The sequence below is a fragment of the Nerophis lumbriciformis genome, linkage group LG09, assembly GCF_033978685.3.
Source record: "Nerophis lumbriciformis linkage group LG09, RoL_Nlum_v2.1, whole genome shotgun sequence".
In the NCBI taxonomy this organism is placed as follows: Eukaryota; Metazoa; Chordata; class Actinopteri; order Syngnathiformes; family Syngnathidae; genus Nerophis; species Nerophis lumbriciformis.
In genome coordinates, this window is record NC_084556.2 from 43,700,408 (window position 1) to 43,715,344 (window position 14,937).

Here is a 14,937-nt window from a genome sequence, read left to right on the forward strand (position 1 = left end):
CTGTGTGTGTAGAACTCACCCAGTGACTGGCTATTATCTCCCCACAGTAGTTCATGAGTGTTGTGGCTTTTAGTTCCTCAGCTGTTTGGTAGAAGCTAATGCAGTTCCTGACATTCACGGAGGACATGACACCTTTTTCACACCTAAACACACATATAGTCACTTACATATGTTGGACTCATTAATGGGTGTGATATGTAAATGCTCCTATACCCTTTATAATGACAACATTGAGTTTAGTTGGACACAGAAAAATTGCAATGCCTGTCATGAAGCTTATTGTTTACATTTGAAGTAACTCTTAAGATACAGTGCAGTTGTAAACATTGTATTATTGTGATGTGAGCAGGGAATACTGGAAGTTATAGTCAACAACTTTGAAAAAAGTATAACGAGAATCAACATGGGAGAAAAAAGGAAGGGTTTTCCCCAGATTCCCAACATACCTGTGGGTGCGTGGCTAGAGGTGTGGTAGGGAGGGGCAATTATACAACTTATTTGACGTCATCAAATAAGTTGCAAATTGAGATAATGCATATTATTTTCTTTAAAAAAAAGGCACAAAAAAATGGAATACATACCTCAAAAAAAATCTGTCTTATTAATTATTAGTGACAATGTTTTTTATATTATATGGTTTTGCTCTTTTTTTTTTCAACTGTTGCCGTTTATTTTACAATGTACTATGTTGAGAATGTTTCAAGTTTCTAGAGAGTTCTCTAATCCTTCTAGTGACTTTTTTTTTAATTAAAAACAACTAGAAACATATCTAGCATGTAACTGGAGACTGTACCCGTGGTTAGAGAGTCTTTACTTCTGCCGCTTGATGTCCATGACAAATAGCGAGAGCTTCAGACAGCCTGACATCACTGTTGCGTGCACTGCTGCTCCAGTAGGACTTTCTCTCCTTAAAGCCTTCATTGTCTTTTAATATTTGTACATTATATATACATACATATCTCTATCCATTTCTACCACTTGTGCCGATAATTGTTTTCATGCACGATTAACGTTTTTGAACATCGGCCCACTCCATAGTTTTGGGAAAAAAGTAATGACGTCCAGTTACTGATGATAGTAATATGAATAATAATAATGATGCATGAGATTTATACACACTTTTCTATCAACTACACTCTCAAAGTGCTCACAGAGAAGTGAGAACCCATCATTCATTCACTCCACATTCACACTTGGAGGTGGTAAGCTACATTTGTAGCCATAGCTGCCGTGAGGTAGACTGATGGAAGTGTGGCTGCCAATTTGCGCTTATGGCCCCTCCGACCACCACCTATCATTCATTCACCAGTGTGAGCGGCACTAGGTTTAATACTACGGGCATGCCTGCCACTGCCCTCTGCAGCCCACATCGGGTAATTTCAGTTGACTAAAAAATATTACCGGTACCATCACTATGGTATATTCTTTTATAACCTCTTCTGATTGATAGTACGCAATTGCAGAATGTTTAACATGCTGAATATTACATTTTATTAATAAGTAGGTAGAGAAGTTCAAAACATTGTCATGCAGGGATATGAATGCCATTAACTTGCACTACTGTGCAGAGGTTTGGGGCAATAATTACATAAACACACTATATCCACTCATCACCCTGCAGAAGAAAGCACTAAGGTCATTCATAAGGATTACACAAATTTTTTTTCTTACAATGAAAAATATTGAAATTTAAAGATCTTGTGGAACTAGAAACAGTACAAATTACATATAAAGCAAAACAAGTGTCAAGTGAGGAAAGTGGGTAAAACATTATGAATAATATATTTTATTAAGACCGGTAATTTATTATTTTATATAATAATAATAATGATAAGAAAGCTAGTTATTTGATTTATAAGACGTATGAGTAAATATGTTTTCACCTCTTCCCACTCCTTTTTGGATTTGAAAAAACCTAAACATTATGTATTGTTTTCATTTTTTATGTTTTCATTGTGAAATACTTGTTTATATTTATTTACCTTACTGTAATGTTACCAAGATTATTTCCTTTTTTCTATTTTGCTTTGTTTAACATGTCCAAAATAAACTACTACTACTATTTTGTACAACATATCAGAAACATTTAATCATGAAGAAAAAATATCACCTAACATCTTTGACAATCAAAGCATGATCGTAACAATTCACATATTTGGTTATTACCGGTAATGCATGAAACTGCTATCTAAACATGGACGTATAGCTCCTCTCCTCGAAATGCAATTGCTCCTAAAGCAGGAATAACAATTCTGTATTCCTACAAAAAAGAAAATCTGGCAAGACACCAACGCACTGGAAGTATTTTTTTTTATTCTCTTTAAAAACGTGTTTATATCCTTTTCGTGATGAGCCGTTTCAAAAATCATAAAGTTTAAAAAATATTTCATTCAAGCAAATTAATTGTCCAGTCATGATATTAAAAACTTTAAAACTTATAATTTTTAAAATGAAATGTTTTGTAATTAATATCTTTCTGTGATTAATTTTGAGTTAAATATGGACAATGCGATTAATCACCATTAAATATTTCAATCGTTTGACAGCCCACACACCCACCCACACAAACTATGGCTGTCAAAGTTAACGAGATAACGCGTTAACTATAAATTTCAATAACGGCACTAATTTTTTTTAATGGCCGATTACGCACACGTGCCCTTTCTGACCCTCGGCCTGTGCTGTAGCGGGGGAAACTCTGCTGCAGTTCACTTGCTACAGATGAGCCACAAGCGGGCAGAAATAGATAAAGGGAAGGCTACCATATGTAAATATCAGGTTCAAAGCCATGGCAAGTTGTTCTCCTGACAAGAAAGGACTATTTATCGCAGCGAGAAGAGACGACATCCCTGCAGATGTCGATCTTTAAATGCCTGCTGCACGTGTCGTTCGTTCAGCGTGGGTGGTGCTTCACTTCCGTGTTCAGATTACGTTTAAGGTGCAGTGATAACATAACATTTAGATTTTAGATTGTTACTGTGACTCATTTACAACATAAAAGCTCAACAGAAACGAAAGGCGGTCGGCAGGAAGTCAAAAGGAGACTTTTTTATTGCAAACAGTCGATTCAACATTAAAACATCTCAAGTGACTTTCTTAAACCAATCACAAAATAAACGCGCTACGCTATACATCCGGTTTAACTACCGTACATTCCGGGTTTCCCCTTGATGTATTTGATGGTGGCGGATCTATACGCACAGGGTTGTCTGGAGCGGAGGCATCCGGTCTGCTCTGTGGACGTACTTTAATACATTCTGGATCTATATGCGCACAGCCATCTTCACAATTTAAGATGACACTGGTGGCTTTTAATGAGAGAAAGGCTCTCAGCAACGCAAACCAAGTGTGACGTCAGGATTAGGGATGTCCCGATCCGATATTTGGATCGGATGCCGATATTTGCCAAAAATTGCGTATCGGCAAGGCATGGGAAAATGCCGATCCAGATCCAGTTTTAAAAAAAACCCCGGTCCGTGTTTTTCAACGCACCGATTTAAATAATACATTCCATACTTTTCTGCTGCTCCGTAACTTCCGTTCCGCATTTTCCAGCACACCTTCAACACATCCACAATTCTCACGCAGTTGCTTTTAGCTGCTGGCATTACACGACAGGCTCTTCTCACACTTTCCTGTGTCTCCCTCTCACAGACAGACAAGCGCACCTTCTTACACACGTCACATACTGTCACGACATACGTCACATACGTATACGTCCTCTCCCAGCAGAGAGGTAGCAGCATGGCTAACGTTAGCTGTGATGCTAGCGCAGCCGTGCTAGCAACGCTCCCTCTAAGGTGCTCGCATATCAAACTCTTTTGGCTGTCTTTTTGACACTTACATCCGGCGCCCCCCTCCACACCCTGGATTATAAATTATGTAAATGTGATTATCTTGTGTGATGACTGTATTATGATGATAGTATATATCTGATAGTATATATCTGTATCATGAATCAATTTAAGTGGACCCCCGAATTAAACAAGTTGAAAAACTTATTCGGGTGTACCATTTAGTGGTCAATTGTACGGAATATGTACTTCACTGTGCAACCTACTAATAAAAGTCTCAATCAATCAATCAAAACACATAGAATCATCATACTGCTGTGATTATATGCATCAAGTGTTCATTCAAGGCTAAGGCAAAATATCCAGATATATATTGTGTATCGCAATATGGCCTTAAAATATTGCAATATTTAAAAAAGGCCATATCGCCCAGCCCTAGTTCAATGATGCCATTTCTGTTTGTCATGTATAATTTTGTCTATTTTGTGTTTATCCTTGAATAAACAGGTCAGTTTCTTGTTACCAACCATTGTGTATTATTCAAACTCCCCTAATTCAGCTGGCTAGTTGTTATCAAGAGTACTAAAACCCTTTTCAACATGATTCTGACAACTAAGTAGGCTAAATAACTTTAAACTTTAATACATGCTCGGATAGGTATCGGATCGGAAATGCAAAAACAATATCGGTATCGGATCGGAAGTGCAAAAACCTGGATCGGGACATCCCTAGTCAGGATCTCTGCACCTCGCTTTTCGTCACGGAAAAAGCGCGACAGAAGTATCTAAACAGAGTCTCTAAACAGGAGTACGGTCTCCAAGAACACTATAAATAGATGCTTGATATGGTGCCAGTAGATTTTATTAAAGAAAGAGGGACTAAAAGGGTTGGAGAAATCCATTCATCCATTGCGGAGCCGCTTGTCAATCTCGGGGTCGCAAGGGGTGCTGGGGCCTATCCCAGCTACAGTTGGGCGGAAGGCGGGGTACACCCTGGACAAGTCGCCAGCTCATGGCAGGGCCAACACAGATAGACAGACAACATTCACACTCACATTCACACACTAGGGTTCAATTTATTGTTGCCAATCAACCTATCCCCAAGTGCATGCCTTTGGAGGTGGGAGTAAGCCGAAGTACCCAGAGGGAACCCACGCAGTCATGGGGAGAACATGCAAACTCTACACAGAAAGACCCTGAGCCCGGGGATCGCACCGAGGACCTTCTTATTGTGAGGCACAATAAGAATAAATACAAAAAAAAATACAAAAGTTTATTCTCAAAGTACATTGTACAATAAGTAGCAAAAATTTAAAAATAGAAAAAAACGATAAGAAAAATATATGTCAATACTATACTTAATGACGGATTTGTTTTAAATGTATATTCACATCTTTTTGCCTTTTTAAAGAATATATGCATGATAGCAAATCATGTGACGATGTCATATTGACCACGCCCCCAACGCCACAGGTATTTTGGAAATTTAGGGGAACCTAACAAAATAAAAATATCTCACATTACGATCATGCTTTGTCAGAGATGTTTTGTAATGTTATCTGTGATATTTGCACCTAAATAAATGCTACTACATCAGTTGAGGAATATGGGGGTGAGTGGATTTTTCTGGCTGGTTGAAATATTGTGTAAATTGTCTTATAACATGTTCTGGTCAAGTCCTTAATTACAGAATGACTAGCAGGCTGAATAATACATTTTAACAGAAGGTTAAAACATTGTCATGCAGCACTATGAAGACCATTAAATTGTACAACATGTAATGTACAGAATATCAGAAGCATTTATTCAGGTAGAAATATCACAGATTACAGCTGGGAAAGGATATATATATATATATATATATATATATATATATATATATATATTAGGGCTGCAACTAACGATTAATTTGATAATCGATTAATCTGTCGATTATTACTTCGATTAATCGATTAATAATCGTATAAAAGAGACATTTCTATCCTTTCCAGTATTTTATTGGGGAAAAAAACAGCATACTGGCACCATACTTTTTTTGATTATTGTTTCTCAGCTGTTTGTACATGTTGCAGTTTATAAATAAAGTTTATTAAAATTTTATTTTTTATTTTATTTAAATAAATACAAAAAATTGCCTCTGCGCATGCGCATAGCATAGATCCAACGAATCGATGACTAAATGAATCACCAACTATTTTTAATCGATTTTAATCGATTAGTTGTTACAAACCCCGTTTCCATATGAGTTGGGAAATTGTGTTAGATGTAAATATAAACGGAATACAATGATTTGCAAATCCTTTTCAACCCATATTGAATTGAATGCACTACAAAGACAACATATTTGATGTTCAAACTCATAAACTTTATTTTTTTTTTGCAAATAATAATTAACTTAGAATTTCATGGCTGCAACACGTGCCAAAGTAGTTGGGAAAGGGCATGTTCACCACTGTGTTACATGGCCTTTCCTTTTAACAACATTCAGTAAACGTTTGGTAACTGAGGAGACACATCTTTAAGCTTCACAGGTGGAATTCTTTCCCATTCTTGCTTGATGTACAGCTTAAGTTGTTCAACAGTCCGGGGGTCTCCGTTGTGGTGTTTTAGGCTTCATAATGCGCCACACATTTTCAATGGGAGACAGGTCTGGACTACAGGCAGGCCAGTCTAGTACCCGCACTCTTTTACTATGAAGCCACGGTGATGTAACACGTGGCTTGGCATTGTCTTGCTGAAATAAGCAGGGGCGTCCATGGTAACGTTGCTTGGATGGCAACATATGTTGCTCCAAAACCTGTATGTACCTTTCAGCATTAATGGCGCCTTCACAGATGTGTAAGTTACCCATGTCTTGGGCACTAATACACCCCCATACCATCACACATGCTGGCTTTTCAACTTTGCGCCTATAACAATCCGGATGGTTCTTTTCCTCTTTGGTCAGGAAGACACGACGTCCACAGTTTCCGAAAATAATTTGAAATGTGGACTTGTCAGACCACAGAACACTTTTCCACTTTGCATCAGTCCATCTTAGATGAGCTCAGGCCCAGCGAAGCCGACGGCGTTTCTGGGTGTTGTTGATAAACAGTTTTCGCCTTGCATCGGAGAGTTTTAACTTGCACTTACAGATGTAGCGACCAACTGTAGTTACTGACTGTGGGTTTCTGAAGTGTTCCTGAGCCCATGTGGTGATATCCTTTACACACTGATGTCACTTGTTGATGCAGTACAGCCTGAGGGATCGAAGGTCACGGGCTTAGCTGCTTACGTGCAGTGATTTCTCCAGATTCTCTGAACCCATCCATCCATCCATTTTCTACCGCTTATCCCTTTTGGAGTCGCGGGGGGCGCTGGAGCCTATCTCATCTACAATCGGGCGGAAGGCGGGGTACACCCTGGACAAGTCGCCACCTCATCGCAGGGCCGATTCTCTGAACCCTTTGATGGTATTACGGACCGTAGATGGTGAAATCCCTAAATTCCTAGCAATAGCTGGTTGAGAAAGATTTTTCTTAAACTGTTCAACAATTTGCTCACGCATTTGTTGACAAAGTGGTAACCCTCGCCCCATCCTTGTTTGTGAATGATTGAGCATTTCATGGAATCTACTTTTATACCCAATCATGGCACCCACCTGTTCCCAATTTGCCTGTTCACCTGTGGGATGTTCCAAATAAGTGTTTGATGAGCATTCCTCAACTTGATCAGTATTTATTGCCACCTTTCCCAACTTCTTTGTCAAGTATTGCTGGCATCAAATTCTAAAGTTAATGATTATTTGCAAAAAAAAAAAAAAGTTTTTTAGTTTGAACATCAAATATGTTGTCTTTGTAGCATATTCAACTGAATATGGGTTGAAAATGATTTGCAAATCATTGTATTCCGTTTATATTTACATCTAACACAATTTCCCAACTCATATGGAAACGGGGTTTATATATATATATATATATATATATATATATATATATATATATATATATATATACATATACACACGCACGCACACACACATGCACATACAAATGCATACCGTATTTTTCGGATTATAAGTCGCACCTGCCGAAAATGCATAATAAAGAAGGAAAAAAACATTTATTTAATTTATCATAAAAAAACATATATATGTCGCACTCGAGTATAAGTCGCATTTTTGGGGGAAATTTATTTGATAAAATCCAACACCAAGAATAGACATTTGAAAGGCAGTTTGAAATAAATAAAGAATAGTGAACAACAGGCTGAATAAGTGTACGTTATATGACGCATAAATAACCAACTGAGAATGTGCCTGGTATGTTAACGTAACATATTATGGTAAGAGTCATTCAAATAACTATAACATATAGAACATGCTATACGTTTACCAAACAATCTGTCACTCCTGATCGCTAAATCCAATGAAATCTTCGTCCTCGTTGTCGCTCCTGGTATGCGCCGCTAGCGTCCTTTCTTTCTGCTGCTCGATCGCCGTTTTCTGCTGCATATTTCACTACGTCCAGCTTTTAATCTGCAGTATGCCATTTTTGTTCAGCCCTTCTCAGTTTTTATAAGTTACCGCCAATGTTGAAATGATCCATTTGAATAGCTACGGCGGTAGCATATAGCATATAGCAGTTAGCATCCCATGACCCACAATGCACTTCTGCCATGACCCTCCCACGCCAAATTCTTATTGGTTGACGTGTGTGTGACGATTGCTGACATTTGCTTCGTCTCTTCCGTGAATTAGATAAATATTTTATATTTTACATCCATCCATCCATCCATCTTCTTCCGCTTATCCGAGGTCGGGTCGCGGGGGCAGCAGCCTAAGCAGGGAAGCCCAGACTTCCCTCTCCCCAGCCAATTCGTCCAGCTCTTCCTGTGGGACCCCGAGGCGTTCCCAGGCCAGCCGGGAGACATAGTCTTCCCAACGTGTCCTGGGTCTTCCCCGCGGCCTCCTACCGGTCGGACGTGCCCTAAACACCTCCCTAGGGAGGCGTTCGGGTGGCATCCTGACCAGATGCCCGAACCACCTCATCTGGCTCCTCTCGATGTGGAGGAGGAGCGGCTTTACTTTGAGCTCCTCCCGGATGGCAGAGCTTCTCACCCTATCTCTAAGGGAGAGCCCCGCCACCTGGCGGAGGAAACTCATTTCAGCCGCTTGTACCCGTGATCTTGTCCTTTCGGTCATAACCCAAAGCTCATGACCATAGGTGAGGATGGGAACGTAGATCGACCGGTAAATTGAGAGCTTTGCCTTCCGGCTCAGCTCCTTCTTCACCACAACGGATCGATACAGCGTCCGCATTACTGAAGACGCCGCGCCGATCCGCCTGTCGATCTCACGATCCACTCTTCCCTCACTCGTGAACAAGACTCCGAGGTACTTGAACTCCTCCACTTGGGGCAAGATCTCCTCCCCAACCCGGAGATGGCACTCCACCCTTTTCCGGGCGAGAACCATGGACTCGGACTTGGAGGTGCTGATTCTCATTCCAGTCGCTTCACACTCGGCTGCGAACCGATCCAGCGAGAGCTGAAGATCCTGGCCAGATGAAGCCATCAGGAACACATCATCTGCAAAAAGCAGAGACCTAATCCTAATAGGAGAGCCCACCACAGACTCCCCAGGCACTGCTTCCTCATAGGAAGACGTGTTGGTGGGCTTGAGGAGGTCTTCGAAGTATTCCCTCCACCGATCCACAACATCCGCAGTCGAGGTCAGCAGAACACCATCCTCGCCATACACGGTGTTGATAGTGCACTGCTTCCCCTTCCTGAGGCGGCGGATGGTGGTCCAGAATTGCTTCGAAGCCGTCCGGAAGTCGTTTTCCATGGCCTCACCGAACTCCTCCCATGTCCGAGTTTTTGCCTCTGCGACCGCTGAAGCCGCACACCGCTTGGCCTGTCGGTACTTGTCCACTGCCTCAGGAGTCCTATGAGCCAAAAGAACCCGATAGGACGACTCCTTCAGCTTCACGGCATCCCTCACCGCCGGTGTCCACCAACGGGTTCTAGGATTACCGCCACGACAAGCACCAACTACCTTGCGGCCACAGCTCCAATCAGCCGCCTCGACAATAGAGGCGCGGAACATGGTCCATTCGGACTCAATGTCCAGCACCTCCCTCGTGACATGTTCAAAGTTCTTCCGGAGGTGGGAATTGAAACTCTCTCTGACAGGAGACTCTGCTAGACGTTCCCAGCAAACCCTCACAATGCGTTTGGGCCTGCCAGGTCTGTCCGGCATCCTCCCCCACCATCGCAGCAAACTCACCACCAGGTGGTGATCGGTAGAAAGCTCCGCCCCTCTCTTCACCCGAGTGTCCAAAACATGAGGCCGCAAATCCGATGACACAACTACAAAGTCGATCATGGAACTGCGGCCTAGGGTGTCCTGGTGCCAAGTGCACATATGGACACCCTTATGTTTGAACATGGTGTTCGTTATGGACAATCTGTGACGGGCACAAAAGTCCAATAACAAAACACCGCTCGGGTTCAGATCCGGGCAGCCATTCTTCCCAATCACGCCTCTCCAGGTTTCACTGTCGCTGCCAACATGAGCATTGAAGTCCCCCAGTAGAACGAGGGAATCACCCGGGGGAGCACTCTCAAGTACTCCCTCGAGTGAATCCAAAATGGGTGGGTACTCTGAGCTGCGGTTTGGCGCGCGCGTAAGCGCAAACCACAGTCAGGACCCTTTCCCCCACCCGAAGGCGGAGGGAAGCTACCCTCTCGTCCACCGGGTTGAACTCCAACGTACAGGCTCTGAGCCGGGGGGAAAGAAGAATTGCCACCCAGCCCGTCGCCTCTCACTGCCGGCAACGCCAGAGTGGAAGAGAGTCCAGCCCCTCTCGAGAGAACTGGCTCCAGAGCCCTTGCTGTGCGTCAAAGTGAGTCCGACTATATCTAGCCGGAACTTCTCCACCTCGCGCACTAGCTCAGGCTCCTTCCCCCCCAGCGAGGTGACGTTCCACGTCCCAAGAGCTAGCTTCTGTAGCCGAGGATCGGACCGCCAAGTGCCCTGCCTTCGGCTTCCGCCCAGCTCACATCGCACCCGACCTCTATGACCCCTGATATGGGTGGTGAGCCCATTGGAGGGGGGACCCACGTTGCCTCTTCGGGCCAGGCCCGGCCACCAGGCGCTCGCCATCGTGCCCCACCCCCGGGCCTGGCTCCAGAGGGGGGCCCCGGTGACCCGCGTCCGGGCGAGGGAAATCTGGGTTCCTTGTCAGTGTTATTCATAGAGATCTTCGAGCTGCTCTTTGTCTGATCCCTCACCTAGGACCAGTTTGCCTTGGGAGACCCTACCAGGGGGCATAAAGCCCCCGGACAACATAGCTCCTAGGATCACTGGGACACGCAAACTCCTCTACCACGTTAAGGTGGCAGCTCAGAGAGGAGTTATATATATATATATATATATATTTTACAGTAATGTGTTAATAATTTCACACATAAGTCGCTCCGGAGTATATGTCGCACCCACGGCCAAACTATGAAAAAAACTGCGACTTATAACCCGAAAAATACGGTATATATAAAACCCTTATTTTTAAGATGTGGCAGCTTTTATTTTGCTGTGGATCAATTACCGTAATGGGAAAACCTGGAATTTTTACTTTAATTATTGCCGTATTTTTCTCAGCACATAATTTTGAAAAATGTGAGTTTGAAGGTGTTTTGTACCCAAGCATGAATTCAGCAGCAAATAAAAATGTTTACAAAATTGTTATTAGACAAGCAAAACAATAAGAACTAAATGTGAGTTCCTTTACTTGTATAATAAAATGAAAGCCCTGAAATATGTCCAATGGAATACATTTGAATGTTTTTAAAGTATTGTTTTTCTAAAAAGGCACACATTTTGATACAGCTTTCGTACTCGAGCATGAGTCTGTGAAGGTGCACTTAACGTCATGGTTAGTGAATGCTTATTGTAATTGGAATCTAGTAAGAGCCTGTGAAGTGTGTGTTAGTATCTAATAAGAAAAAGTGTTAGTATTAGTGACATACTGACCTTTCTCTGAGGAGCTGGAGCTGGAAGCGGTTGGCCAACTTCATCAAGTCAATGAGAAACGCGTCATCTTCACTAAGCTCCAACTTGTCAGTGTATGCCCAGCACAACATTGCCATGGCAACTTCAGGTTTGCAGTCTACAGACACATCAGGTTATCTTGTCACTAAAGTAAACAAAGTGCAATACTAGAAGTTCAGACTCAAACTTAAAAATAAATATATATCTTCCTCTATTTAAACATGCAGAGCGACTAAGGCTTATTGCGTTAGCATTTATTTCTTCAGAAAAGTACCTACCAGATAGGTCCAGTTCAGAGGTAGTGGCCATATTGCTGAGACTCCAGACGTCACTGCGAGCAGCCAGGACAAACTTGTGGGCACTGAGCTCATCCCCAGCCACTTTTACTTTCAGATCACTGCAAATAAAAACACAAATCCTCAAGAAAGTATTCGCATAGCGACAATAATCAGAGTTGAAGACACAAAACTATGGAACAAGCTGCATATGCAAAAGTTATTTAAAAAACCACTGTGTTCCACCTGTACTGTTCCTGCTGAAACAGGTCGGACACGATGTCCAGCAGGCGGTTAATGAAGGTGTCTGCCTCTGCAGGGCTGCTGGAGCCTTGGCAGGACGTCTGAGCAGCAAGCATGGCACAGCGTCTCTCGGTGTCCGCCAACTTCTGCTGCATCTTCACATACTCCTGCCTGAGCAGCGCCAGATGCTTTTGCAGCTTGGCCACCTCCTCTGCGCCACACCGGAGACAATATGTATGGATACGAATCAGTTTTAAAAAACAGATCAGAGATGTACTCATACAAAAATTCTTCCAGGAAAGATACTGGATTTCCAGAAAGGACAATAAAGACCTGGGACATTAAACGCAGGAGCCCATAACAATGCATGATATTAACAACAAACAATGCCCAATTTGAAATGACATTGTCAGACACGGTAGTGGGTTCAGTTTTCAGTGGTGTAGACTTGCAAATAGAGAGCTACTTTCAACAAGTATCTTAATCAGTATTATGCAGTTCAATTCTACATAAAGGCAGAACACAACAAGCTCTTGCTAATTAGCTTGTGAAGTTGTACCTAATACATGGTCAATGATGACTAACTAGAAATACATATCTACAATTAAACAAATAACAGAAACTGCATGCTCAAGTCTGTTTGAAAAATTAAATGATTGTATTATTGTAGACCAGTGGTTCTTAACCTGGGTTCGGTGAGTCGGCCTCAGGGATTCGGCGGAGGTCAAAACACACCCGACTCATCGTGTAAATACAAACTTCTCCCTATCGGCGTATTACGGATACGGCAACAGCTGACTGGTTTGCAGGTGTGTAATTTGTTGTGAGTTTATGCACTGTGTTGGTTTTGTTGTTTGAACAAGGTGATGTTCATGCACGGTTCATTTTATGCACCAGTAAAAAAAAACATGGTAACACTTTAGTATGGGCAACATATTCACCATTAATTAGTTGCTTATTAACATGCAAATTAGTAACATATTGGCTCTTAACTAGTCATTATTAAGTACTTATTAATGCCCTATTCGGCATGGCCTTATTATAACACTAACCCTCTAACCCTGACCCTAACCAAATAACTCTAAATTAAGTCTTTATTACTTAGAATATGTTCCCCTAGTGTCCAAATAAGTCTAAATTAAGTCTTTGTTACTTAAAATATGTTACCCATACTAAAGTGTTACCAAAAACATATATGGTAACTTTGTCTTGAATTTGAAAAAATAAACTTTTTTTTTTTTCACTAAAGAAGGGTTCGGTGAATGCGCATATTAAACTGGTGGGGTTCGGTACCTCCAACAAGGTTAAGAATTACTGTTGTAGACGCTTTACATGTGAACATCATCTAACAATTTCGATGTCTTCATGTTGAAACACAAATTCATGACTCAGCCAAGTCCACAGGGTCAGACTTCCTTCCTTTACAACACTAAAGTTTGGTATAGAAAAAAGTGCTGAGAAGGCAATTACTTTGTGCTGCAGTTTAACTTAGCTGCTGGTCATGTGCTTAAGGAAAGTGTTTGTAAAAAAAAAAAAAAAAACACGTGATAAGGAAGGAGCAGCATCCTAAGACTAATTCAACAACTGCAGCATGATTATATTGCAAACTTTAGCATGCAATTTCGAAAGCAAACTTTGAATAGTTTGTTCCATGAAAACATAAGTGGTATTTGAGCAATGGAGAAATGCAAAAGAGAATTTGGAACCACTGGTGAACGAAAACTGTTGCTGTACAATAATCACAATAAAAACTATGTATTTGTACCCATGTAGTTAACAGCATAGAAAACACAGCATTCTTTATCCAGTTGGTACAAGTGTATCAGATGTTTTACAAGTAAAGACAGCATTGTGACGAGGGTAATGTCTGTGGCCCTGACATCTGGCAAATAATATATAGATATAAATGTATAAGTAGTAAATAAACAAATATACCCTAATTTACACAAGAAACATTTATACCTACAAATCATGTTGACCATGATCGCTACAACAACACGTGATAATTTTAGGCAAGCTTTTACTATAACATTAATGTCGTCTTTAAAAATATATAATTGTTTAATCTACAAGGAAATTAACCAGCGACATTAAAGTGATATATAAGAATAAAGTCATCCCGTTTACTCCTTAAGTGGAAGCAGCTATTAAATTCTGCTAGCAACGGCGATGCTGATCACACTAACTTACACGCCTAACATGCAACAGTGTCGCGGTGTTTCGAACCCAGAACAATAACGACGTCCTTAAACAACTTAAACGGCACCTGAACCACGTAGCTTGTGTAAACAAAAAAGAGCGAATAGACGAGAGCGCCTCAAAAATTCAATACCATACCTTCCGCCATGTTGCTCAGCGTTGCCTACTTGCTTCGTGAGCGGGTGTCGTTCTCGCGATAACACAAGTTTGGAGCGAGATTGGCGGAAAGGCTGCGTTCTTGTACGTTATTTAGCAAAACAGTCACGTGACCACCACAAAGCTTGTATCGCGCTGATATTAATTTAAATAATTTTGGGAATTCTCCGTAATCAAGTAATTCAAAGTTCTACCTTTCAAAATACGACTAAATGTCTATGCGTATTATTTATGCCTGC

General features: G+C 41.5%; 1 protein-coding gene across 2 annotated transcripts in view; it reads right to left on the reverse strand.

Annotated features, from left to right (window-relative positions):
- Positions 1 to 14,756, reverse strand: part of ankfy1 (ankyrin repeat and FYVE domain containing 1) — a 38,374-nt gene extending 23,618 nt beyond the window's left edge. For both annotated transcript variants that reach the window (XM_061963113.1, XM_061963112.1), the window contains exons 1-5: positions 14,681 to 14,756; positions 12,347 to 12,554; positions 12,104 to 12,222; positions 11,808 to 11,943; positions 20 to 143 (exon numbers count right to left, since the gene is read on the reverse strand). In XM_061963113.1, coding sequence (XP_061819097.1) covers positions 20 to 143; positions 11,808 to 11,943; positions 12,104 to 12,222; positions 12,347 to 12,554; positions 14,681 to 14,690 — 597 coding nt within the window. In that variant the 5' untranslated portion in view covers positions 14,691 to 14,756. The remainder of the gene's footprint in view (positions 1 to 19; positions 144 to 11,807; positions 11,944 to 12,103; positions 12,223 to 12,346; positions 12,555 to 14,680) is intronic.
- Positions 14,757 to 14,937: the final 181 nt, after the last annotated feature.